Below are 13,455 nucleotides of genomic sequence, written 5' to 3'. Positions count from 1 at the left end.
CATTCATCTCAATAGCCTTGGTTTATTTTTTTGTAAAAGTTCTAATAAGCTGGGGCGCCTGGGTGGCTCAGTCGTTAAGCGTCTGCCTTCGGCTCAGGTCATGATCCCAGGGTCCTGGGATCGAGCCCCGCATCGGGCTCCCTGCTCCGCGGGGAGCCTGCTTCTCCCTCTCCCACTCCCCCTGCTTGTGTTCCCTCTCTCGCTGTGTCTGTCTCTGTCAAATAAATAAATAAAAAATCTTAAAAAAAAAAAAAAGTTCTAATAAGCTAAATCTGTCTTCTTTTTCCTGAAAGGGGGTCCTGATGATAACTTAATTGAAGGTGGAGGAACCAAATTTGTCTGCAAACCGGGAGCCAGAAATATTACTGTCATATTCCACCCATTACTAAGGTAAGTCGAATCCTATGTACTTACTGAAAGTCATTATTTTCATTATTTTTGCTGACGTACTGAATGCCAGGAGGTCAGTCAGCATTGAAACAAGTCCTAAATAAATAAATAAATAAACAAGACAAAACAAAAACTTGTTCCATTTTTAGGGCTTCACTATCAAAGTTTGTCAATAAAACCAATAATGTCAACTCCGCTAAGTACCTATTTGTTCTCTGGAGTAATATTCCATAAATACTTTTTTATAATTTTCTTTGTTTCCTACTCCCTGTCCCTGGCGCCTCTCCCTCTCTCTGTCATTGTCCCTCCATTCCCTTCTTTATTTCAGGGAGTGGCAACTTATATGGCCCATAAGAGAAATCTAGTCTGTCACCTGGTTTTCTTTTTTTTAATAATTTTTTCTTGACACAGTCATGCTCATCTGCTTATGCACCGTCCATAGCTGCTCTGTGCTACAATGTTGCAGAATTGAATATTTGCAAGAGAAACCATATGGTCTACAAAGCCTAAGATGTTTACACTTAGGCCCTTTACAGGAAAAAATGGCAGACCCATGACCTATCTCCCTAATTTATATTAATGACTCAGATATCCTCTGAGGATTGGCAAGTCTTGAAACAAATATGACTTATAAAAACTGAAAGACATTATAGCAGTCATGTATATGGTTTCATATATTAAAGGACAACTCGATGCTGACTGGATTGAAATCTGTTATATTGCTCAGGTTATTGTGGAGCTATGATTATAAAAAAATAAAAATCTGTGATAATTGCATTTTAAAAACTTCTAAGTCCTAAATACCTTTAAAAAGGAACTTTTTGGGAAGAGAGGAAAAGGGAGTTATTCTTCAATGGATCTAAAGTTTTGGTTTTGCAAGATGAAAAATTTCTAGAAACCTGGTTACAAAACAATGTGCATATAGTTAGCATTACTGTACTGTATACCTAAAAAAGATTAAGATGGCGAATTATATTTTAAGCGTTATTGGCCACAATAAAAAAGGGTACTCTTTGAACATAGATATCCAATATAATATTAATTGTATGTTTTCTCTGCAATGAACCAATATATATTTTTGCTTTTTCCTATAATGGACCAGAAACTCTTGGGTTCATTTAAGGTTAGCTGCCTCAGATCATCACATTCACTTCCTCAGGTAACTTCTATAATATTTGAGGCATTTGAAATAACAGTTAAGCAAATACTGCTGAATTGTCCAGATAAATATTGAATATACTTTTCTAAAACATAAGCAGTTTATTACTGGAATTATCCTTATCCTACCTTCTCATTAACCAAGACTTACTAAATCGAAATCATTAGAACTAGTTCAATTTAGATCTCTTACCTAAGCAACAGGTTTAAAAATTGTACAGGAATACTTCACCCAATTAGTTTTAAATGCAGAAACACAAATATGTAAATTAAACAACAAAAAAATCCTTTCATGCAATAACAAGAGATTTTTAAAGAAGCATTATTAATCTTTTAAAAATCTGTTTTAGCAAACATTTGCAAAAGTAAATCATATAATTTAGGAATCCTGCAATTAAGAGAATTAAGACTATTCCTCTATAAATTTAGTTGATTTTCTATATAAATACATAAATTACAACATCTAGATTTTCTAGATTAAGTAACAGTGCTCATATTTATTACACCTGACTTTGGTAATTGGTTTAGTATTCACTCTCGTCTTCAATTAAATTGATTTCTACTTAGTTAAAGTTGCTAATTGTTAGGAAAATGGGAAAATACCTTAATCATTATAGGCATCTTCTAACCTAGATTTAATGCCATAATTTACTGCTAAGTTACACCATGGCATGGATAAATGTAATCCTTATGCTTAGGTTTGTTCCAAAGCATAGAAGAAGACCTTTGGAAGTTTTTTTAGCTGTGGTTGTCAGTCACTTTTCAGGAGATTTTTTTTCTCTATAAACTTTTTTTTTTCCCTTTATAAATGTGAAGTTAGGAGATTGGGGAAGAAAAGTTACCCTTATCTGACAGTTAATAAAATGCATTTTTGCTAAAGTATGAGTAGAGTTTAATGTATTGCAATTCTTAACAATTATTTTTTAGCATTTATCCTTCTCTACAAGCGAGTTGTTTTAGGACTTGATAATACTCATACTAGTTTTACTCACTCGATTGGTCTCTACTTTCATTCTGAATGTTATTATTGATTAAAAGTTTTGTTGCATGATACAGTTTACATTCATTCTCTGTGTAACTCTTAATGGAAGTCACAAGAATATTATGGGGTCTGCGAGGTAAGTTAATTCCTTTCTAAGCAGGTGATCATTATAGACTTTAAATTAGCCTTTGGCTCAAATTGTAACCTTGCTTCTCAAACCCGTTATAAAGTCTCAGCTGAAACCTCAAAATGGGCTTCTGGAATTTCAAATGATTAAGATCTTATAGTTTTGGTTGTTTTTTTTTTAATTTTAGTTTTTACACTTCAGCATTTGTTGATTATTGGATTTATTATTTCTTCTAAAGCTTGGAAGTTTAGTTTTGGTAATGAGGAGAGTCAGTGTGCATTATACTAGTGCATTTCATTTTTACTCTATATATTTAAAGTTTTCTCATTTCTCCTGTAGCCATTCATTTATTCATGATCGACAAATGTATATTGAACACTTACGGTGCATGTTTTCCCTTCTCTAAGTTCACTGTGGACTCTTCTTTAGAAATAGTCACTCTTATTTTTATGGGATTATTTAAATAAAATATGCATACATATATTTTCCGTCCTTTGGAATGCCCCTCATTTTATTTCCATGCTAGCTCAAAGTGAATGTGATTTAGCATATTACTATTTACAAAACCGTATAACCTAGTGGGAGAGTTAGCATAGAATAATTTGAAAGATGGGGAATTAAAGCACAGGATTTGAAATTTAAAGTGAAAAGTGCAACAAATTAGGTTCAGATCCAGGTTCCTCTGTTCAGTTTTACTCACTGATTATTTATTGGGCCCTGATTCTATGCGAGGTCCTGGGGAAACGAAAAAATAACATCAAATCCTTGCCTAAAGGTATTCCCTTGGTAGTTGCATGGGCGGCAAAAACTGAGAAGCCCCAAAACTCCAATGACTGGTGAGGACAGAGATGAGTGGGATCTCTTGCACCAGGAGGTAGATGACTGCAGCCTTTCCCGTACATAGTTGGACAATAGTGAGCCGGTGCATAACCTTTCACCCAGCACTTCGCCTCCTTGCGTGCTTCTGCTCAGATGCAGGGACTCCTCGTTTTCCTCTCCTAAGTCCCCAAACTCTAGTTCAGAAGGAACTTACTACAGGTTGGCTTTTATCAGCCATTTAAACACTGTCCTTGTTTTCTTGCACTGTCTCTCTCAGGGAGCTGAGATTTTTTCCATGGGAATGGAGTTTTCGTTTCCCTTTGCTACTTTTCCCCTACGTCTAGCGATACTTGTATTCTGTCTTCCTGAAATGCTGCAGGTGGCTTGTGTATACTTCATTTATTAAAAATGTCCTTTTCATCATTTCTATTTAGTGGGCAGCGCATTCTTTGCTGCATAAAAGTTTCCTGTACTGAAAACTTGGAACCACCCTGTTCAAGAACACCACACAGCACATTCCTATTACGCTGTTTTATATATTCTCAGCTGTCATTTTTACTGTTCTCCCATAAAATCATTGTACAAGGTCCCGGATCTGGCAACCTTGCGAGTTTATTTTTGTACTTTTCTTCTAAGTACTGCAGTTTCTTGCCTAGGAAATCTCACAGGGTGTCGGAGGCAAATCTACGGACCTCCAGTCTGTTCACTACCCCTTAACTCTGCTGGCCCCTTTGACTTGTTTATTTAATGCTCTTCCTTACTATTTTCTCTTTCTGGGTAAGAAACCAGAAAATTGTCTCAGAGAATGATGTTTTAGAAAAATGAGGTCTATAGCATTATCTTGCTTGCTTTATTCTTAGCCTAACAACACATTGTGTGAAACTTAAGCCTTAATGTAAGCTTTTGATGGTAAGAGTTTATCTAATCAGTTTTGCTACCTCTGGTTCTAAGTGAACAAAACATACTGAAATGAAGAGGTTTCTGCTTAAACCTAGGTAGATTCTGAAATATTTTCACCAAAATAGAGACCCTGAAAATGATAGGCTGAATAACTAGTACCACCCTCACTGACATAGTTGCTGCTTTTTCCCTTTCTCTGAAAACAGTCAAGAGGAATGGATGGATTCACTCTAATAAATTCTTTTATAGGCCTTCAATTTGGGAAACACAAAGAAAATACGTTAATGGTGAAATCGGAATGGCGGTATTTCTTTTGTCTAGAGCAGACATGCATTTGGATTTTTTTTTTTTTACACAAATTATTTTTGAGTAGTTCCATCATGGTAAACTTTATCAACAAAATACACTTTGTTGAGGTATCAATCACAGTTTGACAGAGTAGCACTTTGTAGTTATAATTAATATATAATGTAGCCATTTCTGGAAATTTGAAGTTACCTTGTGGCTGCTATTTGTGGGATTTTGCGGGGAGGGGCAGAGAATTTATTTCTCCCTTTGTTTTTTCATTTATCACTACTCCTTATTCTCTAACCCCCTCAGCAGAGAATATATGGTTCCTTAGATTGTTAGTACAATTCCTTCATATAGCAAAAACTGAGTGACAACAAAAATTATTCCTTTACCAATCGAAATGCTTACAGCGTCTAACTAAAGAATTTAAAAACACTCTCAAGCTTTATTAATCTCTCATTTATTTACTTATTGCATGCATTTGTGATTGCATACCTTCTGGGTCAGTAAGGCAAATTGGTGGGGAGTGCTGCTCTTGAAAACAAAGTTATGCCCTTGACTCTGTTGCATTCAACCCTCCTACAGCTGGAGGCTTTCAGTTTCAAAGGTAGAATCATCAAAGAGAAATAGTGGGATTTCATGTAGCCCATCACTGTTAGAGAAACAAAGATCCCTAGTCTTGAGAGCTGGGACAGGTCGGAGTACGGACACCTGAGTCCAAGGAAGCATTCTCACTGTGTCCTGACATGACCTCTTCCTCTTCTTATAGGGACACCAGCCTTTCTGGATTACAGTCTCACTCTTTATGACCTCATTTAACTTTAATTATCTATTGCAGAAAATGTACATTAAATTTTGCAATTAGAACAAACTCAGGAAATTAATTTATTAAGTGATTAATTTATCATTCTTTTAGCACTGGAGCCAGTGTTTAGATGGGAAGGAGTTTTGTGTATTTCATGAGAGAGAGATAGACCACTGAATGTGGGCTGGGGGTGGGGGTACGAGTGATCACATTTTAATTTTTGTTGACCAAATCCCTGTGTGTCTTAGTTTTCCATATCTATAAAATCAAGGAGTTGGTTGGTCTGGATTTTGCTTTCTACCTCTCAAGTTTGTGATTTTGTGACCAGGAAATGCTTTTATAATATTTAAGGACTCCAAAGGCCTGACATTTTAAAATTTAAAAGTCCAAATGACAATGTGTTTCTTTTGCTTATTTGCTTCAACTAGCTTTTAAAAGACATTTGGCTCTTTAGGGTAATGATCACTTTGCATATATGAAGTACGTTTCTTATGAGACAATTGAAGAACAGATGTTTGCAGTGGGGTGACTTGGCAGAGGTAAGAGGCTGGAGACAGAGTGGATGATGATGGTATTTAAAGTTGCAAAAATGTCACTGATGCTTCCTCCGTTGAACACAACTCGAATATTGAATATCTGGGCTGTGAGCGTTTTTCACTATTTATTATCAGCCACACTTCATTAAAATCAGACAGCAATTAAAGGCTTTCTGGGCAGAACAAAAAATGAAATATTCATTGGTCAGTAAGGAGTAGGTTGGCATTTAGATTAGTTAGGGAGATAAAACTTCCTGGCAACTTGAGCTATGACGATGGTCAGAATTTCTGTGGTTGGCTGTGTGCCTTTTTTAAGGCAAATGGCAGTAGAACGAGTAAACGTTATCGTCACATGTAATTGTGTTTGTCTCTGATTACAGAGAAGAGTAACTTCTAAAAGTTAATCTTGTCAGATGTAGCAACTGCCAGTTAGCAGCAGTGTAGGGAATTGGTTAAGGGGTCGCCGGGGCCTGGCTGTGAAATCGCTGTAATTGTTAAGCAGGGCTTGAAGTTAGAAGGTCAGGAAGTGGTTGAAACCAAACCTCAAACGAGGAAAGGCACCAAAATTGATTATGCCATTAACGTAGTAGGTTATGTTGCTAAAAATGATATTCCAAAGTAAATCACAATTGTGATTAACACTTGGCATTTTATATTTTTTGTTTTATTATAGTACTTATCACGTTGACAATACTGGTAGATCCAAGGCATATAAAATTCATTGTTATAATTAAGCATTATAAAAATCCATTTGCTCATCCATTTAATAAAATTTATTGAGCACTTACTTTGTGCCAACTCCTCTCCATCTAAGTCTCTACCCTTGTGGAATGTAGTCTGGTGGAAAAATCAGACAGCAAAAAAGTATACTAATACACATAGAAAACAGTATCAGGTGGTGACAGTTTTAGGAGGAAAGAGGGATGAAAGTGAGGAATTTGAATAGTGACTGCTGGAGGCAGGGGCATTATTTTAGTTAAGGCGCAGTCAGAAGAGCTTTCTGAGAAGATGACATTTGGTCAGACTGGGAAATGAAGTACCGGAGGCGGCTCTGTGAATATCTAGGGCCGAATGACCCGGGCGGGGGAAATGGTAGGTGGAAAGGAAGAAGAGGAGATGTCGAAGGAACAGTGAACAGACTGACGTGAAGACGGGTATGTGTTGCTGACGTGCAGCACGTGTTGGGACAGATACGTGAGGAGCTTCGTACACGGGTAGTCAAGGTAGTCAAAACAACAAGGAGGGCATTATATTTAGATTTATAAGAAGCATTTGGGACTAGATCTGAAACTTCCAAAGGTTTTGAAGGCTTAGAGAAAGCCTGATAAAGTGACTACCAGCAAAAACTATTTTCTGAGATTTATCTTACTGGATGTGGGGCACTCAGGAAGCCCTGTTTGGAGGGGTGAAGTCGTTAGCACAGCTCTGTTTGGGATAGTGAAAAATCTCTGTCCCTCCTGACACTCGTGTCTCCTGATAGGGAAAATAAATCTTAAATATGTAGTCCACTTTGATAATATTATCCAGAGATACTGAGCAAATGTTATTAGGCCATTAGCTTATCAACATGTTATTAAGGATTTATTCCATGTGACATTCTAGATACCTGAGAGTTTTTACAGAGTGGTTGTGGCTGAACTATAGGTTGTTTTCTCCTAAAGAAGTTTGGTTTGGTGGGCTGCTTTGCAGAAGGCCTGTGGGGTTTGTGTAATAAACTTTGCCAACAAATCTAATTCTTTTTCTTATAGAAAATAACTCTGGGTAATCACTGAACTCCTTATGAATTTTGTATATATTAGTCTAAACCTGGCCTAGCGCAAAAGATCTTTCCAACTTTTTGGCACTAACTGTGCTCGTAAGTGAATGAATTTGGTAAGACCATTTTAGATCTTCAGACCTCCAAATCTGCATTCCTGTAACAGCCTAGATCTCTGCCCTTCAGTCTTTTTTTCTCACCTCCTTTCCTAACATTACTTCTACAATAAAGGGAGGAGAGCAGTTCAAATGTATCTTCTACATGAACGGGGCACACAATAAATAACTTGTTTAAAGAATTAATGAGTCAGGGGTGCGCCTGGGTGGCTCAGTCGTTAAGCCTCTGCCTTTGGCTCAGGTCATGATCCCAGGGTCCTGGGATCGAGCCCTGCACTGGGCTCCCTGCTCCGCAGGAAGCCTGCTTCTCCCTCTCGCACTCTCCCTGCTTGTGTTCCCTTTCTCGCTCGCTCTCTGTCAAATAAATAAATAAAATCTTAAAAAAAAAAAAGAAGAATGAGTCACTTGGAAGGGTGTTTAGCACGTCTGTTGAAGTGAATGGTTTTTTTTTTCTTCTTCAGATACCAATAAAAGTTAAAGGAAAATTATTTTTTTCTTTAGTAATGATACTGAAATAGATCAGTCTTTCGTACCTAGAAGTGGTATAATAGTGGGTGGTTTCTGTTTTGTTTTTTTGTATTTTGGTTTCTTTTTACTTCTGTTGTAGCTAAAAAGTGTTTGTTAGAGGATGAAATACAGAAATATAAAGGTGAACTTTATATTTCCTTTCTTTTTACAGCGTTGATCCTAAAGTACTACTCTTGTAGCTTAGCTTCGTAGTTTGTTTTTAGTAATTTATTGGAACCCTAGATACTTTGTCCTTTCACTTTTACTGTCTCTTATTACTACATTGAAAGCTTATGGTTGTATGAAGTACTTTTGCTTTATCATTCTTTCATAGATCATAGAAGCCCCTTCCCAGATTATAAAACTGTTTCTAATAGAAGAAGCCTTGCTTTAAAAGCTTTTTTATTTAGCCTCTTCTGTTTCTGCCAATTTTTTTTCACTTTTATTTAGAAAGTGTGCAATAGTCCCTGGATCATTCCTTGATTTTATATATATATAGAGAGAGAGAGAGGAAGAGAAAGATAGAGAGAGGGAGAGTGTGTGTGTGTGTGTGTGTGTTTTGAAAGAGGGATTTAAGCTTGATTATTTAGAGTAAGCATGAATGTCACAAGCTGAAATAATTCTGTATTTCGTTTCCCAACATTTTATTTTTGAGAAATGCACAAGAGTAGGATACCTGTGTTTGATGTGTGTATTGGTATTTGGCAGAATATTATTCTGAGTGTTCACAGGTATGTGATATTTTTATACAGATACATGTTTATTCTTAATGAGCTAAAACTTATATAGACATTTTGAAAGATGCTAGTAATTAGACAGTCTAGCAAATAACATTGTAGATCATACATTATTCATGCATGGGAGGAAATGTGGCTACCCTATTGCATTTTTATGAAACATACCTTTTTTTTCCCTTGTCCTCAGAATTATGAAAAATAGTGGTATATTTTCAGACTGTCTGACCCGTGAAGGTCTGTGAAGCACTGAGTAGTGGTACATTGAGATTTCAAACCCCACATCTGAGCAACTGCTTTTGAATGTATGTGAGAAATGTTAAAGGCTTTTAATCCTCAAATTAACTTTCGGAGATTAAAATTTATTTTTCAAAGCTTTTCTTTTACTTCCGTATTTTCAGACTATGGTATGTGGTATATGGCTGAACACTGATTGTGACTAACTGGCAATTTTATGTTACCGACTGAAATGGAGAGATGATCAAGGCTCCAACCCAAATACCAATTCACGTTTCAGTGACAACAATAAGAGAAGTGGGCATGGCAGTCCAGTGAGGAGGAAAGTACAGCCTGTTCCTTATGAGGAAAAAAAGTGGAAATGTCAGTGAAACAGAGAAGAAAAACAGAATATTTGACCCCTATTTTCACATATATGAATGTCTATCACGTGAAAGAGATAAAGTAGTTTTGTTTTTTGTTGTTTCACAAATCTGGATTAGAACTAGTTGGTTGACATTCTTTTTTTTTAATTAATTGATTACTTTGTTATGTTAAAAAAATACTAGTTGGTTGGTTGGATGTTAAAGAGATTCTACTCTACATAACGAGAATTTTCTAATGAATTTGGCAAAACTAGGAAAGGTTTCCTTGGAAGGCAGTATCCTTCCTGGAGATGCAGTTAACTATGTGCTCAACTGTCAGGTCTGCACTCTTGAGATCAAGGATTTCATAGAGTGTGATTTCTGATCTACCATGCAACCTCAGAGCTCCGTGTAGATAGATAGGTTTCTTCCAGTCTTGCTCATTTGGGTTACTTTTTCATATTTCAGTGTAATGCTGATGACTGTCATTTAGTAAGCCAAGGACTTAGAGTATATAGTAGACTTCTGCATCCTTCAGCTTTGACTTTCCTCTTCCTGACACAGGGTAAGAGAGAAATTCATGTTATGTTGTATGTAGCACGCTTGCTAGAGGAACTCCACCCTTCCCTGCAAGCGAGTTCCTTCTCTCCTCATTCCTTTTTATTTCTCTTCTCTTGTTTATATTGTTCTCTCTCTTTTTTTTTTTCCTGTGGCAGTAATTGTTCATATAAGTTAACTCTTAGTGATGTTTTAGGCAAAAAGAAAGCTGGCTTTCTTCTGCTAAAAGCTAATAGGGGACTGAAACTGCGCAAATAAACCTAAAATCATCATGACTCCTGCTGATTTTGACCTAAATATGCTGATATTTTTGGTGCAGTTTTTCTATTAAATTTTGTAATTATTAATTAACATTAGCTTACTCATAAAAGATAGCAGAGATTTTTTTCAGTGCAAAATGTTTACATAATTTGTGTGCTGCTTTTTGTGTATTCTGAACATGTGTTTGTCTTGGACTGCAGTAGCCAAAATATGCCTATTCAGCATTCATTGAAATATGCTTATGTCTAGCCACAGGCCCATTTACATCTGATTTTGAAACCTAAATTGATAATGTAATTTGGTATTAAAAATAATGTAGGAATACCTACAGGAAAAACGTGGTCCCTTATATATAACTTCTTTTCCTTTGGGTGTTAGCTATACATTATTGTGTACTCTGTATGATCTGGAAAATTATTTTGCTATTCCCCTTGCATGCCCCTCAGAAAACTTTCCCTCTCTCTCTGTGTCACACACAAACACACACTGCTGTTCATTTTATTCTCTTATTTCTGTTTTGTTTGCTTTGTTTCAAGGGCTTTTAACACCAAGGGCTCTTCTTGGTCATTTTTAACTTTTTTACTTTTAGTAATTATCATTTGAACATTTAATCATTAATATTGCCTACTCTTTTTTTTTTAATATGTAGTACTTCAAGAGAAATATTTTCCATTTCACGGGCAAAAACCCTTTTTATCTTCTTTTTGTAGTTAAAAACCGACAAGAAGAAACCTCAAACTAAGCAAAAATATTTTCTTGAAAATTTGTTATTTCATAAGTGAGAAAGGAAAGTTCTTTGATACAAGCAAAGGAAGCAAGAACAGCAGATACAGGAATACAGGTGGAAGTATCACAAGAGAAGTTTTGGTTTTTAATGACCTTAATTTCATTTTTTGGGAAGAGCGGTGGTTTTGACCTTGGAAGTGCTGGGTCTGTCTTTCTGTTTTGCAGTTGGAATAGATACTGGAGTTTTCAATATCCTCAAGTAGTTTTCTGCACTTGTGGAAGAAAAGTAATTATTTGGTGGTTACTATTTTTAAACTCAAGGAGCACTCTCTAAAGCCTATTCCTGTAAGCTACCACATCATATAGGTGAGAAAGTGTTTGATACATAGCAAGAAGAAAACAGTGTAATGTCAGGAAGTTTCCAGGGTATCACTCTTTAGTGGCAGAATATGGAAGTATCTTAATTGGATTCTGTGACTTCAGAATCTATAAATGATTTAAAAGCTAATCTGTTTTTCATGTTTATTACAATATGATATACATACATTAACATGTACAACTCTTTACTTAAGTATTTGTATATATATTCCTATATTTGTATGAATTTTTGTTTATGTATACACAAGTATGATCGTGACCCAGATCAAAATAGAGAACATTGATGTAGCTCATTTTCAGTGCCCAAGAAGACTTTCTCATATTGACAGTCAATACCTTTCCATAAGAGGTAACCATCAGTAGGATTTCTGTCATTGTACATAGATTGGTTTTGCCTGTGCTTGAACTTCATATAAATGGAATCATACAGTATGTCCTCTTTGGTGTCTGGTGGCTTTTGTGCAACACTATGTCTGTGTTAGTCGCCCACACTGGTAGTAACAGCAGTCACTGGTTCTTTTATGTTAGCCCTTCTATCCGTATACCACTGAAATCTGCAGTTATAAGAACACAATATTCAATCATTATTTTGGAATAAATGAGAACTCATTAGGATCTTATGGTCTTAAATACTGCTTACTGTTTAAACTTCTTCAAAACAACTTTTCAAGAATTATTTTGATTTCCGGGGGGAAAGATGGCGGAGGAGTAGGAGACCTTATTTCAGCTGGTCCCCGGAATTGAGCTGGATAACTACCAGACCACTCTGAGCACCCACGAAACCAGCCTGAGATGTAAGAAGATCTGGATCTCTACAAACAGAATATCGCAGGCGGTTGGTTTTGAGGTACCAAGAGGAGAGCCGTGATCCTGCGGGCAGATATCGGAGGATAAATGGCGGCGGGAGGGTGCCTGGCCGTGGGGATCCTACACCACCGGTGAGGGACAGCCTCGCGCGCTGCCGCCGGGCACAGACTCGCAGACCAGTAGCGTCGGGAAAGAACTTTAGGGCAGCCCCCGGGATGGAAAACAGACCGGCGGGGTCGCGCGCACGCGAACTGCAGCCGCCCCCGACGGAAACCGGAGCGACGGTCGCGCGCATGCGAACTGCAGCCTCCGAGACAGAAACCCGGTGCGCCGGGGTCTTGCACGTGAACTACAACCCCCGGGGGAGGAAACCCCAAGCGGCGGAGTCGCATACGTGCACGCGAATTGGGAGCAGCTGGCGGTTTTAAAAGACCAAAGGGCAGAGACGCGCCCCGACCTGGAGGCAGGACCGGGAGCGCTGCAGAGGGGTGCACAACCCAGGATGCTGCAGTTTATAGCAGCAGGGACAGAAACGGAGACGGTGTGGCCTGGAGGGCTCACTGAAGAACAGACTGCGGTCTCTCTGCTCTGAGGCAGAGGGTTGGAAACGGTCTCTTCTGCTCTGACTCGCGGAACAGACGCAAAAGCCGCCAGGGAAAGGCCCCAGAGAACAAAAGCCCCAAAGACTGATTCCCACTGAGCCCATGCCCCGCCACAGGGGGGGCAGGGCAACTCCGCCCAAACAGGGTTGCCTGAGTAACAGCACGGCAGGCCCCTCCCGCAGAAGACAGGCTGGGAAAACAAGAGGCCAGCAACCCTAAGGTCCCAGGAAAACAGGTGCAACTTGCTTGGGTTCTGGTCAATAATTTGGACTCTATACATTCCCTCAAACACCCATCAACAGAATGACTAGGAGGAGGAGCCCCCAAAACAGAAAAGACTCAGAGATTATGACTTATGCTGCAGATTTACAAATGGATGCAGACATAACCAAGATGTCAGAGATGGAATTCAGGATAGCAA

The 13,455-nt window shown here is 37.9% G+C and overlaps 1 protein-coding gene across 1 annotated transcript in view; it reads left to right on the top strand.

The window, feature by feature from the left end:
* Nucleotides 1-13,455, top strand: part of EXOC4 (exocyst complex component 4) — a 675,757-nt gene that overhangs the window by 275,365 nt on the left and 386,937 nt on the right. Inside the window, exon 10 of the mRNA XM_081800909.1 lies at nt 294-390. Within this exon, the coding sequence (XP_081657035.1) occupies nt 294-390 (97 nt within the window). The remainder of the gene's footprint in view (nt 1-293; nt 391-13,455) is intronic.

This window comes from Leptonychotes weddellii, chromosome 12 (genome assembly GCF_054177405.1).
Source record: "Leptonychotes weddellii isolate Sample4059 chromosome 12, ASM5417740v2, whole genome shotgun sequence".
NCBI lineage: Eukaryota > Metazoa > Chordata > Mammalia > Carnivora > Phocidae > Leptonychotes > Leptonychotes weddellii.
Note: the sequence above shows the minus strand (reverse complement) of the source record. Positions and strands in the feature narration are given on the sequence as shown.